The sequence below is a fragment of the Mytilus galloprovincialis genome, chromosome 10 (assembly GCF_965363235.1).
Source record: "Mytilus galloprovincialis chromosome 10, xbMytGall1.hap1.1, whole genome shotgun sequence".
NCBI lineage: Eukaryota > Metazoa > Mollusca > Bivalvia > Mytilida > Mytilidae > Mytilus > Mytilus galloprovincialis.
In genome coordinates, this window is record NC_134847.1 from 72,905,973 (window position 1) to 72,918,167 (window position 12,195).

At 33.6% G+C, this 12,195-nt stretch overlaps 1 protein-coding gene across 1 annotated transcript in view; it reads right to left on the reverse strand.

Moving 5' to 3' along the window:
* The window catches only part of LOC143048331 (uncharacterized), a 29,378-nt gene extending 17,272 nt beyond the window's left edge, over positions 1-12,106 (reverse strand). The window contains exons 1-6 of the mRNA XM_076221964.1: positions 11,211-12,106; positions 10,401-10,500; positions 6,303-6,429; positions 5,107-5,302; positions 2,259-2,358; positions 1,036-1,231 (exon numbers count right to left, since the gene is read on the reverse strand). Of these exons, the coding sequence (XP_076078079.1) occupies positions 5,202-5,302; positions 6,303-6,429; positions 10,401-10,500; positions 11,211-11,254 (372 nt within the window). The 5' untranslated portion in view covers positions 11,255-12,106 and the 3' untranslated portion in view covers positions 1,036-1,231; positions 2,259-2,358; positions 5,107-5,201. The remainder of the gene's footprint in view (positions 1-1,035; positions 1,232-2,258; positions 2,359-5,106; positions 5,303-6,302; positions 6,430-10,400; positions 10,501-11,210) is intronic.
* Positions 12,107-12,195: the final 89 nt, after the last annotated feature.

Below are 12,195 nucleotides of genomic sequence, written 5' to 3' on the forward strand. Positions count from 1 at the left end.
GATGATTTTTATATGATTTATATAAAAAATCTTACATCTGGGGTCACCTTCAGTTCCATCAGATATAAACAAAAAACTTAGTCATTCATGATTGTTTAGTTGTAAGGTCCTATATTTGATGTTTAAATATTAAAATACTGGAATAAAGTGCATTTCAAACAATTCTTACAATAACAATGGGTCTAATCCCATGGCGTCTAAGGAAATACACATTTCAGAAAGGAAACAAGCCATATAATAAGGGGAAAAAATACAGAAATAAGACTTTACCTGCTGAAAAAGGCAAATTTGTGAGACTACCAAAAGACTTGTATGACTTAGTGACTAAATCTGTTCATAAAAAGAATGTTCAACTAATTCCAAAGTCAGCTCGCTTTCTAAGGCCGAAGCCTCCGACAAAAACAGAAGTTGAAAAATGTGCTGAAAATGAAACAAAAACAGGGTAAGAATACTTTTTTTGTTATTAAGCTTTCAAAAATAATTAAACTTGCTTAAAAAAGCCATTTATAAACAACTATGAAGAAAAAGGCATGTGTCTTATATGCCAATTCTTTAAATGTGACATCTGAAGAAAATGCAAGCTAGGATTATACTTATTTTAAAATTTCTAGTCCTATATATATTTTCAAGAGCTAAATAATGCATGGTTTTTATATATAATATATATAAAAACACAGGCAAAGAAAAAAATATGCACTTTTGAGAGTACATTTGATCAAAAAGCTTATTTAAAGAAAACACTATTGTAAGGGAGGTAATTCAAAATAAAATTATTTTCACATTTTCCAAACTTAGTTTAACAAATAAAAAAACTAATTCACTTCAATTTTGGCAACATTTTTCAACTTCAGGTCAGAGAAAAATAGTTTTCGACTCCTTCGGATCAATGAACTTGAACAGATGTGGAATGAGGTTTTCATAGAACACAGACAAATATCCCCTATGTGTACAGGGTTCATATCATGGGATTTAAGTGCAGAGCAGCAAAGAGGGGCTGCCTGGAGGGAAAAGGCAAGCTGCAATGAGTGTTCTTACCATTCAAAAATGTTCAACCTTTACAATGAGGTGATCGCTAAGAAACGTGGTCGTCGAACAGCAGCTATTAATCTATCCATACAAGTCGCACTTAATCATATAGCTATCAGCACAACTGGTCTACAGAAATTATTTCTTGGTTCTAATATACCAGCTCCTTCCACTTCAAGTATGCAACACAGTGCTAATGTTGTTTCTGAAATTATAGAAGAGTACAATCAAAAGGATTTGGTTCAGAAAAGAAAATTAATTAAGGAAATAAACATATTAAGAGGTGATAATCCTAATATTATTAACATTCAGGCCGACGGAATGTATAATAACCCTATTTATTCCGGAATGGGTAAAACACCATTTCAACCAGCTACCCAATGTACATATAACATGTTAGAAAATAATACTTATAAGCACAGTATTGTAAGCACAAGACAAGTGTCTAAGCTTTGCTCAAATAAGAGTGAACATAAAACAAAAACAAAAGTTAAATCTCACAAAGGTCACTGTTCTGCAAACATTGAAATGCATGACAGCATAGGCAGTGAGGAGCGATGGGCTAAAGACTGCTTGTTAGACCTGAAAAATGATGGTCTGGAAGTTCAAGAAATTACCACTGACCCTGACAGCAGTGCATTTAGAGCTGCAGAGTCTCTTTTTAAAGCTGGTACAACCAATACTCAGCCAATTCATTTTCTAGATACAAGACATGTGTCCGCAAATCATAGAAATTTTATTAAAAAAATGTCAGGTCTGAAGGAAATAATGCCGGCACGATTAGTTTCAGAGAAAGATAAAATGCTAAAAAGGTTTGCATTAGATATGGCAGCACGTTGTCAGGCAGAGTACAATGCTGCCTTTGATAAATTCAATATGGACTCTGTACGGGTAAAAGTTCACCTATCATATGCATGTCATGCTATAGTTTCTTGCTATCAGGGTGATCATAACGGGTGTACAAAATATTCCCTTGTTTGTTCAAATAGGAACAGTTTGAAGACATGGACTGAAAAATCAGCTTATCTGAAAAATAACTTTAAATTAAATAAATCAGAGAACACAGCAGCATTGTTACGTGAATGCGTAAAATATCGCCTTGGACCTACCATGCTAAACCGTACATGCAAAAACACTAACACACAAAAAGCTGAAGCAACTAACCGTGCAATACGTGCAACTGTACCTAGCAATGTAACATTTACCAGAAACTATAAAGGAAGGGTACATACAGCTATACACAATGTAAATAATGGCCCTGGAGAATCCATCGTTAAACTCTGTAAAGCGGCTGGGGTTCCCATCGAACCAGGAAGTCGTGCTGCCAGAGGTCTGAAAAATATTCAACAACACAATGAAAAACATAAATTATATAAGCAGTCAAAGCAGTACACAGATCAGAGATGCTCAAAAAAGCATGAACTATATAAAATATATGATGAGTATCAAGAGGAAAAAGACTATGAGAAAAACAAACTTTTACCGACAAAACGGCTGGCCGCAAAACAGCCTCAAGAGTATTCGTTTGCCAAAAAACTCCGATCAAGACATGTTAAAAATAAATAAATTACCTGCATCAGATAAGACAACACGGTAAATGATTATTTGTACACTGTTTTGTCCGTCTACAGAAAATTCTCTCTATGTTTATACTGTGCGACTCTAAAATCAGGTGCTCCGGTTTAATACATTTGGGGTTATGGCAAAGGTGTGAAATATCTAAAGGATCGCCGTTTGGAGAGAAACGGGGAAGATTTTCTTTTAATATTCTTTTATCTAGCATATAAGATAATCTGTGAGCTCTTTCAAGAGTTCTAGTGCCATCAGGCCAATTCATAACTTTTTTCCCATAGACCCCATGCTCCAAAGCTCCAACCCACACTGTACAGTCATAATTTCCATAATTTTTTTCACTTTTCTTAGACAAAGCTAAAGCCAATGCATTCCAAAATGATTCCATGTTGTTTCTGTAAAATGAAAACCCAAAAGGGGTCCGAAATTGGGATCCCAGGGAGGCTGAGGGGTGAATTCCCATTATTTACCTTATAGGTTGCACTTGTGTAAAACCAGCAATGCAGTTTTCCATAGGAACTGCCTAAATTGCATATGCAGTCACTCTTCATTCAGGAAGTTTTGAGGAGAATGTTATATTTCCCTGGAAAGGAGACATGCACTACTTTTTTTTGCACTAATAAAAACATATAGCTGTGCGGCATATTTTCAAGTTTTACTGCCCTCCATTTATAAACATTGCAGGTTCGCACTGAATTTTTCCATTAAATTTGACTCAACACCCAAATGTCTTCCAGTCCTCCTGAAAAATAAGTTAAATAAATAGACATTTTTATTTATATCCATTTAATTCTCCAATCAAGTCTTAATTAAAAAAAAATTACTTTGCATCCATGGCAACAACTATGTAAACAGTAGCAGTATTTTATGCACATTCAATTTCTCCCCAAAAGAGGCGTGACTTGCAAATCACACGTGATTTACAAAGTGCAACCTATACTGTACTTTCAAACCCCTTTTAGTATCAAAATATTCTTATATTCTTGTTGTTATTTATGTAAGTAATAGAAAATAATAAGTTACAATGGTAGTTTTTTCATTATTGTATTTTTATAGTACTTCTAGTAACTATACCCTGTTTGCGGCAAGATGTGTTTTTTTCCTGTTCACTATTTTTTTTTTTTTATTCAAATTATTATTTTTTTTGTCTACTTAATAAACTCATTATATATTTGTGTTTTTCTTGTGCCTTTGTGTAATAGCTATTTGAATCATGGTTAGTTTTACTACAATCTGTTTATTTTGTTGAATTTTTGTCTTCTTTATGTACTATACCATAAAATGCATAAAAAGTTGTCATACAAGCTTCAAAAAACTATCCCTATAACAAAAACATACACCTTATCTTTACTTTCTGTTTATGTTATAGCACACAAGCCTGTCAGCACTGATAAAAAAATTAAATGAAGGGAGGTCAAATTATATGAACTTGTCAAATTACAAAATAAGGAGATTAGCCATCATGATGATTTTTATATGATTTATATAAAAAATCTTACATCTGGGGTCACCTTCAGTTCCATCAGATATAAACAAAAAACTTAGTCATTCATGATTGTTTAGTTGTAAGGTCCTATATTTGATGTTTAAATATTAAAATACTGGAATAAAGTGCATTTCAAACAATTCTTACAATAACAATGGGTCTAATCCCATGGCGTCTAAGGAAATACACATTTCAGAAAGGAAACAAGCCATATAATAAGGGGAAAAAATACAGAAATAAGACTTTACCTGCTGAAAAAGGCAAATTTGTGAGACTACCAAAAGACTTGTATGACTTAGTGACTAAATCTGTTCATAAAAAGAATGTTCAACTAATTCCTGCCTCTACAAAGTCAGCTCGCTTTCTAAGGCCGAAGCCTCCGACAAAAACAGAAGTTGAAAAATGTGCTGAAAATGAAACAAAAACAGGGTAAGAATACTTTTTTTGTTATTAAGCTTTCAAAAATAATTAAACTTGCTTAAAAAAGCCATTTATAAACAACTATGAAGAAAAAGGCATGTGTCTTATATGCCAATTCTTTAAATGTGACATCTGAAGAAAATGCAAGCTAGGATTATACTTATTTTAAAATTTCTAGTCCTATATATATTTTCAAGAGCTAAATAATGCATGGTTTTTATATATAATATATATAAAAACACAGGCAAAGAAAAAAATATGCACTTTTGAGAGTACATTTGATCAAAAAGCTTATTTAAAGAAAACACTATTGTAAGGGAGGTAATTCAAAATAAAATTATTTTCACATTTTCCAAACTTAGTTTAACAAATAAAAAAACTAATTCACTTCAATTTTGGCAACATTTTTCAACTTCAGGTCAGAGAAAAATAGTTTTCGACTCCTTCGGATCAATGAACTTGAACAGATGTGGAATGAGGTTTTCATAGAACACAGACAAATATCCCCTATGTGTACAGGGTTCATATCATGGGATTTAAGTGCAGAGCAGCAAAGAGGGGCTGCCTGGAGGGAAAAGGCAAGCTGCAATGAGTGTTCTTACCATTCAAAAATGTTCAACCTTTACAATGAGGTGATCGCTAAGAAACGTGGTCGTCGAACAGCAGCTATTAATCTATCCATACAAGTCGCACTTAATCATATAGCTATCAGCACAACTGGTCTACAGAAATTATTTCTTGGTTCTAATATACCAGCTCCTTCCACTTCAAGTATGCAACACAGTGCTAATGTTGTTTCTGAAATTATAGAAGAGTACAATCAAAAGGATTTGGTTCAGAAAAGAAAATTAATTAAGGAAATAAACATATTAAGAGGTGATAATCCTAATATTATTAACATTCAGGCCGACGGAATGTATAATAACCCTATTTATTCCGGAATGGGTAAAACACCATTTCAACCAGCTACCCAATGTACATATAACATGTTAGAAAATAATACTTATAAGCACAGTATTGTAAGCACAAGACAAGTGTCTAAGCTTTGCTCAAATAAGAGTGAACATAAAACAAAAACAAAAGTTAAATCTCACAAAGGTCACTGTTCTGCAAACATTGAAATGCATGACAGCATAGGCAGTGAGGAGCGATGGGCTAAAGACTGCTTGTTAGACCTGAAAAATGATGGTCTGGAAGTTCAAGAAATTACCACTGACCCTGACAGCAGTGCATTTAGAGCTGCAGAGTCTCTTTTTAAAGCTGGTACAACCAATACTCAGCCAATTCATTTTCTAGATACAAGACATGTGTCCGCAAATCATAGAAATTTTATTAAAAAAATGTCAGGTCTGAAGGAAATAATGCCGGCACGATTAGTTTCAGAGAAAGATAAAATGCTAAAAAGGTTTGCATTAGATATGGCAGCACGTTGTCAGGCAGAGTACAATGCTGCCTTTGATAAATTCAATATGGACTCTGTACGGGTAAAAGTTCACCTATCATATGCATGTCATGCTATAGTTTCTTGCTATCAGGGTGATCATAACGGGTGTACAAAATATTCCCTTGTTTGTTCAAATAGGAACAGTTTGAAGACATGGACTGAAAAATCAGCTTATCTGAAAAATAACTTTAAATTAAATAAATCAGAGAACACAGCAGCATTGTTACGTGAATGCGTAAAATATCGCCTTGGACCTACCATGCTAAACCGTACATGCAAAAACACTAACACACAAAAAGCTGAAGCAACTAACCGTGCAATACGTGCAACTGTACCTAGCAATGTAACATTTACCAGAAACTATAAAGGAAGGGTACATACAGCTATACACAATGTAAATAATGGCCCTGGAGAATCCATCGTTAAACTCTGTAAAGCGGCTGGGGTTCCCATCGAACCAGGAAGTCGTGCTGCCAGAGGTCTGAAAAATATTCAACAACACAATGAAAAACATAAATTATATAAGCAGTCAAAGCAGTACACAGATCAGAGATGCTCAAAAAAGCATGAACTATATAAAATATATGATGAGTATCAAGAGGAAAAAGACTATGAGAAAAACAAACTTTTACCGACAAAACGGCTGGCCGCAAAACAGCCTCAAGAGTATTCGTTTGCCAAAAAACTCCGATCAAGACATGTTAAAAATAAATAAATTACCTGCATCAGATAAGACAACACGGTAAATGATTATTTGTACACTGTTTTGTCCGTCTACAGAAAATTCTCTCTATGTTTATACTGTGCGACTCTAAAATCAGGTGCTCCGGTTTAATACATTTGGGGTTATGGCAAAGGTGTGAAATATCTAAAGGATCGCCGTTTGGAGAGAAACGGGGAAGATTTTCTTTTAATATTCTTTTATCTAGCATATAAGATAATCTGTGAGCTCTTTCAAGAGTTCTAGTGCCATCAGGCCAATTCATAACTTTTTTCCCATAGACCCCATGCTCCAAAGCTCCAACCCACACTGTACAGTCATAATTTCCATAATTTTTTTCACTTTTCTTAGACAAAGCTAAAGCCAATGCATTCCAAAATGATTCCATGTTGTTTCTGTAAAATGAAAACCCAAAAGGGGTCCGAAATTGGGATCCCAGGGAGGCTGAGGGGTGAATTCCCATTATTTACCTTATAGGTTGCACTTGTGTAAAACCAGCAATGCAGTTTTCCATAGGAACTGCCTAAATTGCATATGCAGTCACTCTTCATTCAGGAAGTTTTGAGGAGAATGTTATATTTCCCTGGAAAGGAGACATGCACTACTTTTTTTTGCACTAATAAAAACATATAGCTGTGCGGCATATTTTCAAGTTTTACTGCCCTCCATTTATAAACATTGCAGGTTCGCACTGAATTTTTCCATTAAATTTGACTCAACACCCAAATGTCTTCCAGTCCTCCTGAAAAATAAGTTAAATAAATAGACATTTTTATTTATATCCATTTAATTCTCCAATCAAGTCTTAATTAAAAAAAAATTACTTTGCATCCATGGCAACAACTATGTAAACAGTAGCAGTATTTTATGCACATTCAATTTCTCCCCAAAAGAGGCGTGACTTGCAAATCACACGTGATTTACAAAGTGCAACCTATACTGTACTTTCAAACCCCTTTTAGTATCAAAATATTCTTATATTCTTGTTGTTATTTATGTAAGTAATAGAAAATAATAAGTTACAATGGTAGTTTTTTCATTATTGTATTTTTATAGTACTTCTAGTAACTATACCCTGTTTGCGGCAAGATGTGTTTTTTTCCTGTTCACTATTTTTTTTTTTTTATTCAAATTATTATTTTTTTTGTCTACTTAATAAACTCATTATATATTTGTGTTTTTCTTGTGCCTTTGTGTAATAGCTATTTGAATCATGGTTAGTTTTACTACAATCTGTTTATTTTGTTGAATTTTTGTCTTCTTTATGTACTATACCATAAAATGCATAAAAAGTTGTCATACAAGCTTCAAAAAACTATCCCTATAACAAAAACATACACCTTATCTTTACTTTCTGTTTATGTTATAGCACACAAGCCTGTCAGCACTGATAAAAAAATTAAATGAAGGGAGGTCAAATTATATGAACTTGTCAAATTACAAAATAAGGAGATTAGCCATCATGATGATTTTTATATGATTTATATAAAAAATCTTACATCTGGGGTCACCTTCAGTTCCATCAGATATAAACAAAAAACTTAGTCATTCATGATTGTTTAGTTGTAAGGTCCTATATTTGATGTTTAAATATTAAAATACTGGAATAAAGTGCATTTCAAACAATTCTTACAATAACAATGGGTCTAATCCCATGGCGTCTAAGGAAATACACATTTCAGAAAGGAAACAAGCCATATAATAAGGGGAAAAAATACAGAAATAAGACTTTACCTGCTGAAAAAGGCAAATTTGTGAGACTACCAAAAGACTTGTATGACTTAGTGACTAAATCTGTTCATAAAAAGAATGTTCAACTAATTCCTGCCTCTACAAAGTCAGCTCGCTTTCTAAGGCCGAAGCCTCCGACAAAAACAGAAGTTGAAAAATGTGCTGAAAATGAAACAAAAACAGGGTAAGAATACTTTTTTTGTTATTAAGCTTTCAAAAATAATTAAACTTGCTTAAAAAAGCCATTTATAAACAACTATGAAGAAAAAGGCATGTGTCTTATATGCCAATTCTTTAAATGTGACATCTGAAGAAAATGCAAGCTAGGATTATACTTATTTTAAAATTTCTAGTCCTATATATATTTTCAAGAGCTAAATAATGCATGGTTTTTATATATAATATATATAAAAACACAGGCAAAGAAAAAAATATGCACTTTTGAGAGTACATTTGATCAAAAAGCTTATTTAAAGAAAACACTATTGTAAGGGAGGTAATTCAAAATAAAATTATTTTCACATTTTCCAAACTTAGTTTAACAAATAAAAAAACTAATTCACTTCAATTTTGGCAACATTTTTCAACTTCAGGTCAGAGAAAAATAGTTTTCGACTCCTTCGGATCAATGAACTTGAACAGATGTGGAATGAGGTTTTCATAGAACACAGACAAATATCCCCTATGTGTACAGGGTTCATATCATGGGATTTAAGTGCAGAGCAGCAAAGAGGGGCTGCCTGGAGGGAAAAGGCAAGCTGCAATGAGTGTTCTTACCATTCAAAAATGTTCAACCTTTACAATGAGGTGATCGCTAAGAAACGTGGTCGTCGAACAGCAGCTATTAATCTATCCATACAAGTCGCACTTAATCATATAGCTATCAGCACAACTGGTCTACAGAAATTATTTCTTGGTTCTAATATACCAGCTCCTTCCACTTCAAGTATGCAACACAGTGCTAATGTTGTTTCTGAAATTATAGAAGAGTACAATCAAAAGGATTTGGTTCAGAAAAGAAAATTAATTAAGGAAATAAACATATTAAGAGGTGATAATCCTAATATTATTAACATTCAGGCCGACGGAATGTATAATAACCCTATTTATTCCGGAATGGGTAAAACACCATTTCAACCAGCTACCCAATGTACATATAACATGTTAGAAAATAATACTTATAAGCACAGTATTGTAAGCACAAGACAAGTGTCTAAGCTTTGCTCAAATAAGAGTGAACATAAAACAAAAACAAAAGTTAAATCTCACAAAGGTCACTGTTCTGCAAACATTGAAATGCATGACAGCATAGGCAGTGAGGAGCGATGGGCTAAAGACTGCTTGTTAGACCTGAAAAATGATGGTCTGGAAGTTCAAGAAATTACCACTGACCCTGACAGCAGTGCATTTAGAGCTGCAGAGTCTCTTTTTAAAGCTGGTACAACCAATACTCAGCCAATTCATTTTCTAGATACAAGACATGTGTCCGCAAATCATAGAAATTTTATTAAAAAAATGTCAGGTCTGAAGGAAATAATGCCGGCACGATTAGTTTCAGAGAAAGATAAAATGCTAAAAAGGTTTGCATTAGATATGGCAGCACGTTGTCAGGCAGAGTACAATGCTGCCTTTGATAAATTCAATATGGACTCTGTACGGGTAAAAGTTCACCTATCATATGCATGTCATGCTATAGTTTCTTGCTATCAGGGTGATCATAACGGGTGTACAAAATATTCCCTTGTTTGTTCAAATAGGAACAGTTTGAAGACATGGACTGAAAAATCAGCTTATCTGAAAAATAACTTTAAATTAAATAAATCAGAGAACACAGCAGCATTGTTACGTGAATGCGTAAAATATCGCCTTGGACCTACCATGCTAAACCGTACATGCAAAAACACTAACACACAAAAAGCTGAAGCAACTAACCGTGCAATACGTGCAACTGTACCTAGCAATGTAACATTTACCAGAAACTATAAAGGAAGGGTACATACAGCTATACACAATGTAAATAATGGCCCTGGAGAATCCATCGTTAAACTCTGTAAAGCGGCTGGGGTTCCCATCGAACCAGGAAGTCGTGCTGCCAGAGGTCTGAAAAATATTCAACAACACAATGAAAAACATAAATTATATAAGCAGTCAAAGCAGTACACAGATCAGAGATGCTCAAAAAAGCATGAACTATATAAAATATATGATGAGTATCAAGAGGAAAAAGACTATGAGAAAAACAAACTTTTACCGACAAAACGGCTGGCCGCAAAACAGCCTCAAGAGTATTCGTTTGCCAAAAAACTCCGATCAAGACATGTTAAAAATAAATAAATTACCTGCATCAGATAAGACAACACGGTAAATGATTATTTGTACACTGTTTTGTCCGTCTACAGAAAATTCTCTCTATGTTTATACTGTGCGACTCTAAAATCAGGTGCTCCGGTTTAATACATTTGGGGTTATGGCAAAGGTGTGAAATATCTAAAGGATCGCCGTTTGGAGAGAAACGGGGAAGATTTTCTTTTAATATTCTTTTATCTAGCATATAAGATAATCTGTGAGCTCTTTCAAGAGTTCTAGTGCCATCAGGCCAATTCATAACTTTTTTCCCATAGACCCCATGCTCCAAAGCTCCAACCCACACTGTACAGTCATAATTTCCATAATTTTTTTCACTTTTCTTAGACAAAGCTAAAGCCAATGCATTCCAAAATGATTCCATGTTGTTTCTGTAAAATGAAAACCCAAAAGGGGTCCGAAATTGGGATCCCAGGGAGGCTGAGGGGTGAATTCCCATTATTTACCTTATAGGTTGCACTTGTGTAAAACCAGCAATGCAGTTTTCCATAGGAACTGCCTAAATTGCATATGCAGTCACTCTTCATTCAGGAAGTTTTGAGGAGAATGTTATATTTCCCTGGAAAGGAGACATGCACTACTTTTTTTTGCACTAATAAAAACATATAGCTGTGCGGCATATTTTCAAGTTTTACTGCCCTCCATTTATAAACATTGCAGGTTCGCACTGAATTTTTCCATTAAATTTGACTCAACACCCAAATGTCTTCCAGTCCTCCTGAAAAATAAGTTAAATAAATAGACATTTTTATTTATATCCATTTAATTCTCCAATCAAGTCTTAATTAAAAAAAAATTACTTTGCATCCATGGCAACAACTATGTAAACAGTAGCAGTATTTTATGCACATTCAATTTCTCCCCAAAAGAGGCGTGACTTGCAAATCACACGTGATTTACAAAGTGCAACCTATACTGTACTTTCAAACCCCTTTTAGTATCAAAATATTCTTATATTCTTGTTGTTATTTATGTAAGTAATAGAAAATAATAAGTTACAATGGTAGTTTTTTCATTATTGTATTTTTATAGTACTTCTAGTAACTATACCCTGTTTGCGGCAAGATGTGTTTTTTTCCTGTTCACTATTTTTTTTTTTTTATTCAAATTATTATTTTTTTTGTCTACTTAATAAACTCATTATATATTTGTGTTTTTCTTGTGCCTTTGTGTAATAGCTATTTGAATCATGGTTAGTTTTACTACAATCTGTTTATTTTGTTGAATTTTTGTCTTCTTTATGTACTATACCATAAAATGCATAAAAAGTTGTCATACAAGCTTCAAAAAACTATCCCTATAACAAAAACATACACCTTATCTTTACTTTCTGTTTATGTTATAGCACACAAGCCTGTCAGCACTGATAAAAAAATTAAATGAAGGGAGGTCAAATTATATGAACTTGTCAAATTACAAAATAAGGAGATT